Source organism: Calypte anna, chromosome 3 (genome assembly GCF_003957555.1).
Source record: "Calypte anna isolate BGI_N300 chromosome 3, bCalAnn1_v1.p, whole genome shotgun sequence".
Taxonomy (NCBI): domain Eukaryota; kingdom Metazoa; phylum Chordata; class Aves; order Apodiformes; family Trochilidae; genus Calypte; species Calypte anna.
In genome coordinates, this window is record NC_044246.1 from 49,796,700 (window position 1) to 49,814,007 (window position 17,308).

At 38.8% G+C, this 17,308-nt stretch overlaps 1 protein-coding gene across 1 annotated transcript in view; it reads right to left on the reverse strand.

Annotated features, from left to right (window-relative positions):
• Positions 1-17,308, reverse strand: part of CDC42BPA (CDC42 binding protein kinase alpha) — a 170,951-nt gene continuing 153,643 nt past the window's right edge. Inside the window, 6 exon segments of the mRNA XM_030446583.1 lie at positions 1-4,845; positions 6,110-6,267; positions 7,228-7,345; positions 12,075-12,119; positions 12,121-12,225; positions 12,227-12,262. Of these exon segments, the coding sequence (XP_030302443.1) occupies positions 4,714-4,845; positions 6,110-6,267; positions 7,228-7,345; positions 12,075-12,119; positions 12,121-12,225; positions 12,227-12,262 (594 nt within the window). The 3' untranslated portion in view covers positions 1-4,713.

Below are 17,308 nucleotides of genomic sequence, written 5' to 3' on the forward strand. Positions count from 1 at the left end.
TTTGTAACAGTTCCTTGTTTTATTGCAGTACATCAAAGTAGGTTAATATTAAGTGTAACCAACATAAAATATTGGTGGTAAGTAATTTTTTACATTGTTGACTTTTCCACCTTAAATATTTCTGTGCAAAAGAATCTATCTACATCATTGTTCTGTAGCAGAGAATCTCTTACAATGTTCCCTACATCTCTGAGGGCATTAAACCAAATAGTGAGAAGAGGCAAAAAGCAGAATCTTTCCCCCACACACATACTTGTCAGCTTTTATTCTCTAAAACAAACAAACAAAAAAAGTGATTACATCTATGCCATGCAAAACTGTACAATAATATTACAATGAAAAAATCTAAAAAATATATTTTAAAAATAAATGATATGAAACTGTCATACATAAAGAAGCAGGTATAATTGCTCTGAAATACCAACATTGGTAAGTTTGTGGATTTCTTCCCTGGGGATGAGATTTTCTTAAATGCAGAGTGAAAACAGGTTGTACTGAGCTGTAGCTGGAATGAAAGGCATTGGAATTTAGACTGCAAAGCCTGCAACAGCAGTTGTTGGGGGTGTTTTTTCAAAAACAAGTGTGAACACAAAGCAAATGGAAGGGTGCAGTTTCTGCTGGTGCAGGAAACTGTCCCATTTCTTCCATGGAACTGACTCCTATTAAATAAAGAACAAAGAAACCCAAAGCACAGCAGCAGCTACTGTGTGCAAATGATTCTCAGACTAAGGCTCAGGAGGTGTGGGTACTTGCAGTGCAATAGATTTTAACCTTAATGTATTAATTTAAAATGAAACAGCATGCATAAAAATGTAAAAACCCTTTCTTTCCTCCAAGACCTTGTTTGTCCTGTCATTACATGCCTGGCTATAGAAGACAATATGGTGTCAGAACTTATTTCTGTTTTAATGTTCAAACTGGTTTATTTGAAAGGCTGACACACTCCATGAATCGGTTAGGTGCAATCAAACTACATTTCTAACTATGCTTTTTGGGCTTCTTTTGGTATGACAAGACTCTTAACGTCCCTCTCCTATATATTTATACCTGAAAATAACACACCTCACTTATAATTTTATCAGAATCAGTGAGACACCGTTCCTGGCTTAGTTTTGAAACTCATTAAAATGGACAAAATGCACATTTGCAACAAGCCACAGCAACTGAGAGAAGAGAGAAAAGAATCAAGTGCTTAACTACAGCCTCAGGCATGTGTTTTCTGAATCCACCAGATAGCTTCAAAGGCAATAAAGGAAAGACTGCTATAACCCTGCTTCTCAGTTTATGAACTCTGGAAGGAAGCCACATCTCTCTGCGTGCACATGTGCAGGGGAAAACTATTTACCGAACCTTTTTCATTCTATAACCTGGAGTTTTTAGTAGCTGCCTGAATCTGTTCAGATCCTTTGTTGTCATCAAAAGAGAAAAATGTAAAACCCCAACAACCCATATGTTTAAGCAGAGTCTGGTCTCAGACAAAAGGAAAAAAAAAATCAGCTAGATATATACTGTGTACAGAGAATAGGTGTGATAGTCAGAACTTTAATGGGAGATTTTTAAACTCCCTGAACAAAATGCAACCCTCTAACTGTGAAGCTGAAGCAATGGTATAGTGCAAAGGAGTAAGCATCAAATCTTACCAGACAGCTGTCTGTCTTTGAGGTACCAGTCCAGAGTCTTACAGTTCAAATGATCGAGTTACTTTTCCTAGCCCAGTAAGTATTTAAAAAAAAAACACCTCAGCTACAGTATGCATATATTTCCTTAGCTACAGTATGCTTATATTTTTAGTGTTCATACAGAACAAAAAACAAAAAACAAAACAAAACAAAAAGTAGGGTTGAAAACTGAGAGTATAGTCAAATGGTCCCCAAATATGTAAAAGTATTCAAGTCCTAGGACAATTTTTCTCTTTTCAAATAACTGATGTGGTCATTTGCTTTAACTGAGAGTACAGTTGCTGCTTCTGCTTTGAAGAGCACTGTATAAAAATACACAGTGCCAAACTAGTGATTAAATATAGTAATCCTAAGGAGAAATTGTGGTGTAGAAACAGCAATGGGCTGTGGACCTCATCCTCTGGAGCTTGGTTTGGTATCGCAGCTGACCTATGCTTTGCCTGAAAATGTGTGGTTTTTATATCAATAGATTGCAGGCACCAAACTGAGTAAACACAGAGGTTTACTCAATTTAATGGTTTGCTGCTTCATGGCTCTTTGGGTTCCACTTTCAGATAAAGCATTAGCTCAGCTGCAAAATAGAATGCTCTGACCCTCTCTCACAGAACTGTCATGCCGGCTGCTCTATCGTAAATGACTGCTCTATAAATGCATTCTCTCAATATCAAAATAAGATTAATGTTTAAATACAACATACAGAAAATTTAAAACTAGTCTGCAAAGGCTTTGAAAAGAGTGCACATGGTTCACCAAAAGTAGGGAACTGTGGGGAAAAAGCAGTGGCTATACTTGAAGCAAAATACAGCCTTTAAAAGGAAGCTGATGTGGAATTTTAATAATGCCAATAGCACTCTGACTGTCCCTCAGACTAAAACTATTCTGGAAGGAATTAATTTCAAGTGCTTATCTGTTTACTAAAGCTTTTAATATTAAATGCTAGGCTTGCAAAGGTAGTAGCTTTAAAGTGAAAACAACACAATCAGTTTCATTCTCTGAAAATCCAAAGCAGCCTTTTGATAAAGTTTCTAAAAAAAAAAGTATTCCTGAATTCCTTTCTCAAAATGACACAAAGTGAGCTTGGACAAACTTTTCAACCTAGAGATTCAGAGAAATCTTACCTAGGAGACATGGCATGACTAAATGGATTAAACGATATGTCTCTCATTTCCTATTTCACATTCAGATCACAGCTGGAAATTACTGCACATGGTCTGAACTTACCTATCACTTCCATTAGTGATAGATAAGAAACCAGAAGACTCCAAACATCTCTGTATGGTGAAACACTATCTACCGCTGACTGCAAAAGAATGTGCAATGGTTTAGTAAGAGCCATAACAAGTTTCTGAAACCCACAAAGAACCAGAATTCTAAATACAAAAAGCCCTTATGTATTTGAGTATGATCATAGTATAAAGCCGGCGACAATGCTACTGAGCAGAAAGGTTCATTTGAATACACTCCCAAATGAAAAACACATCTGCCTGCCTAATTAAAGAGACATCTTACCATGCACTTGTACATCAGTCTCTCACTTTATTCTGTTTACTGCATGACCAGCTTCAGCTTTTACTTATTTTTGCAACTTCAGTGGGCTCTGTCTTCTCCTGCTATACTTTCTGCCCTCTAACCTGGCCTTCTGTTGGAACTGAACAGGAGGTGAGCACACAGAAACAACTGCAAATTGCACAAACTCACAGCACAGGTGGGGAGGGAGAGAAAAACAAACCTTGCCATCTGGAAGGTGTGGGTGACCAGGCATCTTCCACTACCACAGTGTTAACAGCGTTAGTCAGTCTTCAAGGTTCTTCACTGCTACAGCATAGCCACCCATGGTTAGCTTCTGGCTAAGGGCACTCCTTTGGCTGATATATATTAGCAGGTAGTATTTGGTAACATCAGTAACAGTTTTCTGGTTATGGATGGTCAAGGAGATGTGGAAGACTGCTTCCTTCTGAGTTAAACCTCGGCTGACCCAGGGAAACAGTTTTCCTGCTAAATCTCACCGCATTGAACTCCCTCGCTGCATTAAGGACCTCTACTGTAGCATGCTGTAAGGTTCCTCAGCTGCAGAGCTGAAGGAACACAAGGAGCCAGGGCATCCACATGGCTGACTTATGTCCATGGCTGTCTGGGCTGGGGGTTGCTTTCTCCAACTGTCATTTTTGCAAAGGATGGAGACTAACATGAAAGCAAGAATTACAGCTTCAGTTATGTTACTGCCAGAAGTGAAGAAATGTGAAAGCACTGCAAGAAACTCTCCTGGCAGTGCAGGGAGTGACACACAAAGAGAATAACTGTCCTGTGGAAGGTTTTAGGCCAGGCCTCCAAGTCTGTATACTACTGAGCATGAAAACAGGGACAACACAAATCTTAAATTAAAGGCTCTCTTAAATAAGCAGCCATCTTCTGCTGCATCCTCAATGCTTTTTTTTTTTTTTGTTTAAATATATACATATGTATTTTACTTTAACATCTGAGTATTTATTATAACTCTGTACTGTAGTAAAATATGCATCACTATAATCAATAAGGATTTGCTGGCGACAATCAGATTGACATTCGAAAGTGGTGGCTGAAAGCTTTTATGTGCCTCTGACATACTGATCATTCCCCTAGCAGGGCCTGTGCTACTTTTGTACAGTACTAGGAGCTATTATTATGAAAACAAATCATTCTGAATTTACTCTTGTTGATACTAATCTGGTTTCCTTAAGCTACGTTTTGGGAAGTGGAATAGATAAATCTTTAAAAATGAAGCAGCTGTAACCACATAAATGAGACCAATGCTAATACAAAACTACAGAATCTGATATTTACCAAGACCCTAACTTTGCTCATGTGCTGCTGTCAAATTTAGAGAATTGAGAGTGAGGCAATGCTGAACAGTGCTGAAGATAACCAGCTTCTGAACCCCGCTCCCAGATCACTTTCAGACAGGGAATGGAAGGGTTAAGGATGATGAAGGTAAGAACTTCAACAAGCCATGGGGACAACAAGCTACTGTGATGTCAAATCTGAATGCTGAAGCAGTTCATGAGTCCCAGCTCACATGGTCAGAGCTCTCTAGGGAGAGGCTCTTGGTCTTGTGAGGAGAAACTGGGCTGGGAGGACTGCTGAGGTTGGAACTGTTTGATGCAGTCGAATGTCTCGGAGAGTCAGAGTCCTGCAGTCCAAAGACACAAAGAACAGCAGTGAGTAATAGGATAGCAAGTCTGAGGGTGTCTGAGCAACAGGTGACTGGAATCAAAGGCCATGTATTATCCTTGGTTCCAAAAATACTGAGGATTTTTTTTTCTCTCTGAATTTCCTTCTCATGGGACTCTTGGTCGTTAAGTGGTCATATCACTGTGCTTTCAGCTGGCATAACTGAAAGATCACCTGTGCGCTTCTTGGCAGTCTCCATGTTGTTGCTGAGGGCCTCTTGGTTGCTGCAGTGTGAAATTTCAGGTTGCTTGTAAAGCTACAATAACCCCTGCATTTCAGAGATTATGATATGAGATACTCCTGCACTAAACTCAGAGGCCTTTGTGGTACAGGCCTCATCACAGCAACCTGCGTGTCACTCCCAGAATATCAATTCATAGCATCTTGTCAAGTTACTCCAGCCGGATCTTTCAGAGTACAGCAAAATGCAAACAAGTCTCAGTTTGACTCTAGGTTGAAGCTGCCTTCCAGCTTTAACTGGAATGATATATGGAGTACCATGAAAAGCCCACGGGATACCTAATTTTCTCACTCCTTAGTAAGAAAAATGGCCAGGGAAGTTTTGCCAACTTCCAACTGCACCCTCCTTGGTTGGAAAAACTGAGTTTAGGACCAGGAAGGATTGCAGTCCAACCATAATGATAGTCTTATTTTGCACAGGATATAGGTTACTAAATACAGTATCTGCTCTAAATAAAATTATTATATGATAATTCTTAAATTACCTTGTTAACTTCAAGCATTCCAAGTACAAAATGTCTCCTGTGAAATGGTTGCTAAGACAGCTTAAGAGTCTTTGCAAATAAAGGGCAGAAGGAATATCACCACTTCAGCTGCAACAGGTCGCTAATAAACTGTTACTCCAGTATTTTGGGGAGCCTCACAATCCATGTTTCTCCAAGTAAGAAAATACAGAGAGTATTTTCTGCATGTTAAATACCAGGATCAAAGTTGACAGTGGGACCGAAATCTTTTATCAGGACAAAAATTGAAATTGCTAGACCAGCAACCTGGTATAGTGAGAGGTATCCCTGCCTATGGCAAGAGGGATTGTAACTACATGATCATTAAGGTCCATCCCAACACAAACCATTCTGTCGTACTATGAAATACAGGAAATCCAAGTCTTCATATTCAATGACTTGTAGCCAAACCCAGGACAGAATTTAACTTCCTCATCTTCAGGGACACACAAATTTATCCCTCCTTCTCCTGTAACTCACCTCTTGCTCGTAGTCCCTTGTTGGTGCATCACTGCCTTGGTCCAGGCCACCAGAGGATAAGGAACCATCTGAGGGTGATGCCATAGTCTGACGCTTTCCTCCATAGCTACCTCCTGAGAATTCCCTCCACAAAACATTGCCATTTTGTGTAGATGATCCTAAAACATGCAGAGGAATTAAACTGTGTTATAGATGCCCACTCAAGGTACTAGAAATTTGTTAGCTGTTTCTCTGGTTAGTTCTGCTTTCCTTCAGCATGTCCCAAGATGCTCAGCTCATGGCTTACAGGCTGTGCAGGCTTTTATCTTGTCTGCTGCCAGCTGCAGGTTATTCTAGAGATTCTCTGATCCCTCCTTGGCACACCAGTATTAGCACAGACACAGTCACTGTATTCCTGAAAAAGACAGCAGTGGTAGGTAGCAGCCTAAGTTCCAGTGGCCTCTTTCCCAGGGCATGAGGTGGATTGTACTGGCAGGTCCAGACTACTGCAGACACACATGCTTTCTGCAAGCAGTTGGCATTGTGCAACAAACCTGGTGTGTGCCACAAGAAGCAAAAAAACCTAGAAAAGTTGGGACACCAGTCTTGCCTTTATTTTCCCATTATTCACCTCCTTGCCTGGTGTCAGCACAGGTCACTGTGCTGGCACACAAAGGCAGCAGGGAAGCAGTAGAAGAGTCGAACAAAACTCTTCCATACCAGCAGCCAGTTTTCTATTGCTTTCTTTTTGCACTAGCAGCAAGCAAGGCATCAAGAGCTCTACAGAGTTCAGCAACAAAGTTAATAACCATGGAGTTTGTGAAAAACTTGCCATTGATTTTACATACTTTAAGCATCAGCAAAGCAGTCCCACAGGTGACCATGCAATTTTAATTCTAATGTCAGTTTTAAGAATTTGACAAACTACAAATGTGAGGCTCTCAGAAGTGCTAGCTGCTTATTCATGTGCTCCATGGAATGCAAGATGAAAATACTGTGCTTGCCCTCAGTGGGAATACAGTCAGCCATCACTTCTGAAAGAGTTTCTAGTGGCAGTATGGAGAGAAGCAAATGCAGGTAGCTGTTTCCCTAAAATACCTGTGTACAGATCCCCAAGTAACATAGTTCTGTTTGCTTACGTGCTGCTAATCCACTGCTTGCACTCATTGATCGTCCTGGCTCTGTGCGGGATTTGGTGATGGATGGGATACTGACAGAACCACTGAACACGGCACGACTTTCCTGAGGCCGAAGATTCTGCAATGCAGATACACACAACATGTTTACTTACTGACTGCCAGCTCAACACTGGGTATTATGAAGGGAGGCCCCAAAACACACTAAAGCTTCAACCTTACCAGAGCTGAATTATCTGGGCAGCAAGTCAGGAAAATTTGCAAAATAATATTCTGCAGTTTTTAGTGCAAAGACTGAAAGCACACAATGCAATAGTGATGTGCTGAATTACATGGACATATGCAGACAACTGAAAGAATACTCCTAATAATTCAAGGATTTCCTTGAAGGGATGGTTTGAAAGCCTAATCAAGCTGCTACACATATATTCAAGTTATATTGCATAATGCCTTCTTTCTAACCATAAGCTTCCAAGGATTTTACTCAAATTTCTGTCTTTGAGACCATAATTTGTGCCATCCATGTATAATTTTATACGATAATGTTAATCCCTCAATGCCAGCAGAGTTATGAACCCATAGTGGATTAATCTGTATCTGAAAACAGGCCTGCCCAAAGAAGATGATGACTGCAGCACCTGCCTCTTCCTTTTTCTGTGTATTTGCTTATCACTCTTGCTTTGCATCCAGAGACTTACAGTGTGGTTTTCTATATTGGTAAGTTACTGGACTGAAGTAGTCCTTTACTGAGGGAAGAGATAAAACACAATTTCTCTACTTGGTAGTTCCTTAAAATAAATGGTCATGAAAAGAAGGTAAAAGCATATTTTGAAGTGAGTTCTGGGAGATTTTAATTCTGCTTCTGTAACTTACAGGTGACCTTAGAGAAAAGGCTTCTCAGCTAAATTTAGCCTATATCTCTGTATGATCTGACTTTTAATGCCACATGTATTATATAATGTCTGGTTAAATATAAAGACTTCATTCTTCTTCTAACATGATTTGCACTATTAAGTCCATTAGCATTAACCACTTTACAGATGCAGAATGCGAAACAGAACTGCAGGTAGCTGTGAGCATTCATTTCCACTTTACAAGAAAACTCCATACAATACCTGTTAATTTCTCTCCTATTTATATTTTATTATTTCTCCATCCTCACTGAGATGAGTAACCACGCATAAAACAACAGGGTAATACAATGCCTTTTTAAGCTAAGATGTTACAGAAATTTTAGACAAAAACTCAAACTCCACCCTCTACAAGGGTATTCTCAGAGACCTTTGGATACTACCCCATTTCTCCATCTGAATTTCAAAATAGATTAGAGGCTTTTGCAATGAACTTGATTTTATACAGTTCAGACTTCATCAGATAATTGTTACCAAACTTGCTGTCAATGCAGTCTTACAGTGATCCTTTAAGTCATTGCTATAAAAGACCGTTTTGCTTTTACAGTCAACCCTTTGCTTCCTGCTCTCTCAGAGGGCCAGAAAATGCGATGATTTTTACCATGCCAAGAAGTAAGGAAGAATTAAAATCCCTCTTCTTGTTCCCAGATTTCTCTCAAACACCACCAAAAGAGAATTAGAAACTTAGAATTAAAAACCCTGTGTTTAATTCTCCTCTGATAAGAGCATAAGTGCATTGCTACGCTATTCTCAATGATGATTTATACCTGAAAGCTTAAAATGTCTCTTAAATAATTTCTGGGATCATAGTGCTGTGTCTTGCTTACTTTTCTCACTGCTATTTTTCTGAAAACTGAACAACCAACCTTCTTAATTCTAAAACCATGAAATTTCTGCTTCTGTGAAATATGCAACAAACAATCTAAATTACAGGATAAAAGTATGAGCACCCCGAGATGCTCACCTTGAAAATGGCACAAAGGAACTAATCAGCTAATGGATACGTTGCTGCTTGAAGTTAATGTTTTGAGAAACAAAGAAAAAACCAAGTGTGGTGCCATGGAAACGTGCACTGAGGTTAGTTCACTGGAGTTGGAAGGAAGGCCTTCTGTACTTTTATAATCCTACAATGGTTCATTTTACAAAAGAGAACAATTCTGTTAATGATAAGGTGAGTAACCTCCTTACAGTGACTGAGCAAACAACATATAGGCATCAGGGGAATGGTGTGGATGTGTGAAAGAGACTCGTTTTTAAAAATATGTATTCTAATGATGGTTATTTTTTGAAGCTTAGTTTGCAAAGTCCATGTAATTCCTAGTTATAAAGTTTCCCCATAATGTGAATGTTCATTAAAAATAAGGTAAAATAAGCACATGCCAGACACCCTGCATTTTGACCAAACCCCAGGAAGTACCAATGATGCAGAAACGGGAATTAAAAAAAAAGCAACAACAACAAAACCCAGCGATTAATTAGCAGTAGTTACAAAGCAGCAAAATGCAGCAAATTAAAAACAAAGGAAGAAAATAAGGAACCTGAGCCTTGCTTTATTTAAAGAGGACAAAACCCCCTCATTTAGAGCACTCATTCAAGTATTTGCAGGACAATTCATCTCCTACTGCTGAACCAAATGGGGAAAAATGTTGAGAAGAGAAAAAAGGAAAAACCCAAACCAAACAGCAGGGAAGCTGCTTGCTGAGGAAAGTTAATGAGACATGGTGAAAGTCCAAAATTAGTTACAAATATGTAAATTGCTGCTATGTTTGCAGCTCCTTGATTCTGGCACCCACATTAAAGGCTCCCAGGCTTCTTTCTCAGGCACTGCCCACTCTCAGTGGCAGAATGTATATACAGTTTCTAGCTAAACAGTTACAGCACCCTTAGGAAATTGTCTGGCAATGTTTCTCCTCCATCATGCTGCTTGTTGTTTTGTTGGGGTTTTTTGTTTGTTTTAGTGTTCTGCTAACTACATTATAAACCTTAGCTTCTTCCCTGAAATAATATGACAGAATCTAAAAGCCTACTTTTATGGGTCGTTCTTCAACCCCCCTATGAATTCCATATTGTTCTGGCTCCAAGAAGCCAATCCACATACCTGGGACCACAGTACCCTTGGGGGCAGTGAGACTCTTCTTGCACCTAAACTCTCCAGACACAAAAAAGGAGGAGGAAAGGGACAAAACCAAAACTTGAATCTTGCTTTCACAGCCTTGCATTCCATCTAGCTTACAGTATCTCTGCCCTCAGTCAACCAAAGAACAATGCTTTTCTTTCATACAAGACTAAGGCCTGTATTGGCTCTAAGAAAGCTAAGGAATGAGATCTTGACACTCCCAGGTTGCTCACTTCAATTTTTTTCCCTCCAATTTATGGTAGTAAGCTGCAACATTCGGATGAAGGATTCTCCTAAACAAAAACTAGGAGTTATTGCCTGAAACACCAGGGGTCATTCATTACTGATCCCAGGGAGGCTACTCACTGAGAAATGGAAGGTAGAGGTGGGTCACAATCCGATGATACATCACTACATATGAAATAGAAAATTTTAGGTACAGCTGGATTAAAAAAAGAAATCACATTAAAACTATACTGAAATACAGCCTTGGTGACCCTGTAAATGATCTTCTAAGAAAGACAGAAATTTCAAATTGGCTTAACAATTTTTTTTTTTTTTTTTTTTTTTTTGCAATTCCATCGAACATTCCTCTTGTGTATTTGCATTTTCTTCCTACCCGGAAAAGAAAAGCCAGGATGGATGCAGACCAAAAGGGCACGTTTTCCAAAATGCTGCAACATCTTTTGTGAGTATTAATGGTTGTGGCAATTGAGACTTCACAAGAGTGAAGTCAAAGCTTAGCTGTTCAAATAGTTTTTGAAGCCATATGAAGAGATTAATTTTCCTCCTGCACCTTCAGATTCTCTCTAGTGTTGTATGCAGGTATGGATCAAAAAACTTGCCTTTGACAGGGATCTAGAACAGCTACCAAAGACACTCAAAGCAGTCTGGTAGTTAAGTTTTGCAACATCTGTCCGCGACGTGTCAAAGGCCACAGAAACCAACAGCAGTGTTTCCATTACAGCAATTGACCCATACAAACCAACCACCATCATGTACCTCACAGACTATTCCTGATTTATCTGCAAATCTACGCAATCTATCCCAAGCAGAACTGCAGACCCACAGCACACTACACAACTGCAGTGCATACCAGGTATTTGTCTGACTGTTTTTAGTAAGGCTGTATTTCTATAGGACCTAGCAAACCCCACATACTCAGACCATGCTGCACAACCCAAGAAAATATAAAAGACCATTTTGATCCCCCCAGTTTATATTCTAACTGGAACAATATCTACAGAATATCTTACCTCAGTTTTGTACAAGGTTTAACTTCACTGATTTTATCTTACCCTTCAAACTGTCTGAGGCACAACCTGCCTCTCTCTCTCTCCCTCAATCTGCAGACAGCACTTTTAAAAAAATTCTTTCACTTCACATGATATATCATAAAAAGACAGTTCAAAGTTTGGTCCAACACAATAAAGCCAGAGCTTTTTTTTCTAATGCAACCTGATTCACAGTATCCTGTCACTGACTGCTGCAGGATGGAATAACTGTCGAACCAGAAAACTATCATGGTCAAAATTCCCGAGCATCTCTCTGGAGATTAAAAAATGCTGTTCTCACAGCAGAAGTTCATCTCATTGGCATACACTTTTTTTTTTTTAAAAGCCACAAAATATCGTCTTTTATTGATACACCAGAGTTCTGAAAGACTGCAGACTTGGATAGCAGAAAAATAATTCATGCCTGGGAGGAGAAAAAGGGGCTGAAGGATACACTTTAAGGGCGTTTGATGTCGTCCATAGTTAATAGCCAGGCAAAAGGAAACACACGGTGTTAAGTAGAGTGCACACTGACTCAGCCATTCATACCCTCAGAGTCATAAAGTCTGGAGTACCAAGGACAGAGCGCGGAGGCTGGGAAAAATGCAGGGTTTATGGAATCATAAGAGAGGAATTTTTCGGCTGAATTAACAGTCATGTGGTAGATGTGCTCAAAGTTGCTTGGAGAGGAGATCAGACGGGGAGTGATGATGAGGGAATTGGTAAGGGGAATGCTGCTATTAAAGACAACAGAGAGAAAGCAATGAGGGATGGTTGTACAGGCTACATCAACAACAGCAGTATGCAAGAGCAGACAAACACTGAAGGACAGCCAGACAGCAATCCTGCCTGCCCATGGACATACATGTTCTTACATTGTCACCCCCAGCCCCTCTGAGCACCTTCCTTACATGGTTCATACGGGCAATGTTGCCTTGCTGTTGCTAAAACACTAAAAACCAATAAAACTTTTAACTCATTGAAAATAGTTTCTAATATTTATTATTATTTGTTATTTCAAAGAGTGCCACAGTTGTAAAAGGTGCTTTACAAACAGTTGAAAAGCATCAGTTCCCTGCCTTGAGGAGCTTACAATCTAAAACAGACATAACACAAAGGAAGGTGAACAGAGATGAGAATGGTGTGGGGAGAAGAAAAGATAGGAATACACAACACAGTTACGGATCATAAGAGATTTCCTTCTGTTATTTTAGCAATTCTGTAAAAATTAAGTGTCACCCTTACAACAGAGTATTTCTAACAGGAGGGAACAGCATTTCAAACAGGATAGGGACAGGTGGGAAGGTACCCCAGTTAGTCTCAGACAACTGTGAACAATTTTAACTCTCCTGTAGACAGACCAATACCAGGCCTATGGTCCTGCACACCTCTGAAGCCTTACAGTGCTTTCATGATGAACAAAACAGAGTTTGTACTGCTGTCTCTTCACTGCAGAACACTAGACCCTCAGGAGATAAGGTGCAAAAAAGTATTGGGAAATTCAAACATTTTTCATGGGTTAACTGAGCAATGTGCTCCCAGAGCATTGATGTAGAGAAAGAGGGGGAGAAAACAATCCTGCACATTAAACAGAAACAATTTCTAATTAATCTCTGTGCTGACATAAATGTTCTTGTGATTTTTAAAGTCACCTAAAAAAGATTTAATGGAAAGAGTTTCAATGCTCAGACTCATTCCCTGTGCCATCAGTAATGTTCAGCGTGTCACCTGCAAGGGGATGGTTTTGCTCCATAGCCACCAACAATTCGTAACCTTTCCTAGTTTCTGATTTCTAATTTTCTCTGCCCCTTGTCCAAACTGATTTCATCACCTAAAAACAAATCATCTTAGTAACATTAGAAATGCTAGGACTTAAAAAGTAAAATACAGTAAAAATACAGCTTACCCTCTGCTACCACTAAGGCACTACTCTTTGTATGTGGAACGTATTAAAGTCTGGAAGAACATTAAGTCACATCCCAATACATATTATTAAACGTTAACTGTTACTGATCTCTTCATTTCAGCTGGTAAAATCCAACTTCTTTTTTTTTTCCAACACACAGTTATTATGAGGCTTTGCATGTTAACCAAAACATGAATTTACCACATGGAATTTAAGACATAAGATATATTAAATTATTAATAACTTTAGAAGCATCTAAATATCAGTACAGAAGCCACCACTTCAAGAATGGTCCAGGAAAGCAGACCTTTGCTGAGTTACCTGCTCACAAAAGAGAACTGGCAGCAAAGCCAGCTACATTCCTAAAAGCCAACATGGGAGAAAAGGGAGTATCTAAAATCACAGGCTAAAGAGCTGAGGTAGGCCAGCTTGGCAGACCATGAAAATATTTAGCCAAGCATATATGAATATGACGAAAGCCCACAATCATGGGCAATTTTTGAAAAAAAATCCCTTCATGGGAACTTAGTCCATTGGCCCTTCGCAGTTAGATACAGGCCATGAGGGTTCCCACTTACTTTAATTAATGGCGTAAGTATTAAAAATATGGGTAAGTATCACATTACTTCTAAAAATTTCTCAATTTAAACACAGCAAAGCTTCAACACCATCCCTCTAGAATAGAATACAATGAATCATGCTATAATGAGGTTAAATTGGAAGCATGTTTAAACTAAAGGCAGTCAAGACTAGCTTTTGTATGTAAAATACTTAGGCATGCAGAATACAAAAGCAAAATCAATCCTGTACATCTGATGTACACAGAGAAGTGGTCTGTGCTGCAGTAAGTGCAGTTGCAGGTTTCAGATCTTCACTACAAAGGAGCATCCATGATAAAGTGGCTTCAAGGGGCAAGAGGGCAGAAGGGAGGCCAGACTGTACGGCCAGTTAATTGGTGACAGGCTGCTAGGGAAGAAAAACATGTAAATAAATAAGTTTGGGGATATACTAACAGGAATAGTTAGTTGACTCTAAATAGTTCAAAGCAAGACAGTGACCAAGATCTAGTATCTACACTAATAAAATACAAAAATTACAGCTCTGCTAACAGCAACCAAGAATTTCTGGTTCTGTCCTGTAGACAGCAAACTTTTCAAAGCCATACCCCTGAGTAAATGCTCACCATGAAGAAAAGAAGGATGCAGATTTACAATTGCTTGAAAACCTCTAGTACCTGATCTCACTCTAAGCCACAGGCATGTTCATTTCAACACAAACACAGGAAGGCAAGGGTGGTCGTTCATGAAAAGAAAAAAATGAAACTAGGTTATAGACTGCACTTTGCCATAAACATGTATCACTGTTTGTGTCATCTGCCTTTTGCATACCAAGACCTTGGAAACACAAAAATAATCTTTCCCACTTGTGTCACTGGCTCAGCAAGGACAATCACATGCAGGCAGGTATGTTGCACAAATGTAGGCATCTGATACAACATAGCCTGAAAAAGTTTAAAACATTCAACACATCAAATTTTCATTTTCTACATTTACAATACAAACTGAACCCTCTGAAGCTGCTGTTTTAAAAGACAGTATTCAGAACAGTACTGAACAGAGAGCAAGGAAGATCCAGTGGGGTCTGCATCCACCAGGCAATTACACTACTAGTTAAGGCAGCACAAGTGCATCTCTCCTGCCCAACAAAATAACACAGCTCAGCCATGCAATGGCCATCACTACATGTCCTAGTTCTGTGCTTAATTCAGCTTTTGGCATTTTCACTGAAAAAGGCAGCAGAGACAAGTTAGTGGGACTGCAAGGGGATGTTTTGATTGGATTCACATTACACAGATAAAATGAATATGTATATATTAATAAGTAAATATATCTAAAACTGGCATTTGCTTTAAAAACTTTATATACGGATGATGGACAAAAGCTGGGCTGAGCTGGTTATTTAGCTTGTGACAATCTCATTCAATGCAGAGATTAAAATAACTATTATCTATTAAAACCTTCTTATTACTAAGGACCATTCTGCCTACGTAACAGAATACTGACATCAATGAAAGATAAAGCTGGGTGAACAGGTTTGTATCAGTAGATCTAGCAATTTGAAAAAGCCCAAGTAAGTCAGAAGAAACTGCAGACAAAAATTGCACTCTTTCACACTTTGCATTCCAGTACCTCAGAAAAAAAAGAAGCTATACCACCTAAACCAGATGGATGAAAAGAATTTGAGAAAATTATTAAGCTTGCATTACTTGCTCCCACCTAGTGGTAGCCCTGGTTAAATGCAAAAACGTATTTTATCATTCACCTTGGTAAACAGAAACAGGCACTCCCTAAATAAAATGCTGCAATCTCTCCCTTAATTCTTTAAAGATAAATACTTTTTCCTCTGACACATACTAATCTATTTAAAGGCATGAAGACATTCCATCTGCAAAATTGTCAATCATTCTGAGAAGTACATACACAAAATCTATTAACATTTTTTAGTGAGGTAGCTAGTAATCTAGGGAAATAAATCCATGTCCTTGTAAAGAAACCACCATACAGATGAACTATACACAGGGTTGGATGAGTATTCTTTACCTTCTGAATCTCCACAGAATGTCCTTTCTATTTCCACCCTGTCCCTTAATTTTATGTTTCATTAAAGACTAAATACATTTCAATAGACTCAATATGCATGCACAAATACTTTTCTTCTATTTTTGTGCCTGAGAAACAAAAGTAGGTAGCTTGGAATACCAAGCCAAATACCTTACAGGAAGCTTCTGGAAAAGAAAAAGCTGCCTGGAGCAAGGTAGCTTGTGACAGAAGATGTATTTCCTAATTTCAAATTACACTTTCAAATTCAGACACTTTCCAGTCCTATGATTGATGCATTAAGTTACTAATACATTAAGTTATGAATACAAATGCAATATGATATTGCAAGGAGCTGCTGGAGAAAAATATGTCAAATTTGCTTTATATGAAGTGACAGCCCATAGTATTAAGACTGATACATACTTGAAAAAAGGAGTTTTTGATAGTAACTTTAAAAAGAAGCTGCAGCTGTGAAACAAGTGCAGAAATCAATTCTATATTGTACATATTTCTCATGTCTTCTCATCATATTTAATTGTTGAAAGTGACTCATAAATTTCTTAAAACATATTGATGGTAAGAAACAAAGTACCAGTGCTTAATTTCAACTATGACCTTTGAGTTAATACAAAGCTTGTATGACTAGAATGAATTTAAAGCTAAAATCCACATAGACATGACATAGTAGAAGAAATACTCATTCATGTAGCTCTAGACAGTCCCTTTCTATAGATAAAAATATACCTTATTTTACATATGCCAGATTTGGTGCTTGATTAAAGAGCCCTTGCAGCTTTTGACTCCCATGAACTTTCAAATACTGATGGTGTGAAATGGGATGGCTTTTTCCTTGCCTTTAGCAGTAGGATATTATTTTCTGTGCTTCAGAAGAGCCAGAAATACTTTGAAGAATCCACCAGTAACAGAAAAGTGAAAAAAAGGTTCTGATTTACATCCTGCCCTGAAGCAAATAATCATTCTTTGTTTAACATCATATATAGAAAGAGATATATTCAGGTAAGACAAACACTACCTGGCAACTTCCCTTGGATTTGTCACGTGTCTTCTAGAATTATTTATTTTGTAAAATTTATTTATAAAAATACAATGTTTTTTGTCGCTCTATTGCACTGAATACATTTGTTACTGGGAGTTTTCTCAAAGTGTGTCTAGCATGAGATTTACAGCAAATTCTCATCCTTCTTAGTATACTCTCATTTAAGGAAAAGATGGTGCCAGAAGGGCTCATGTATAATGTGCAGACTTTACAGTAAAGT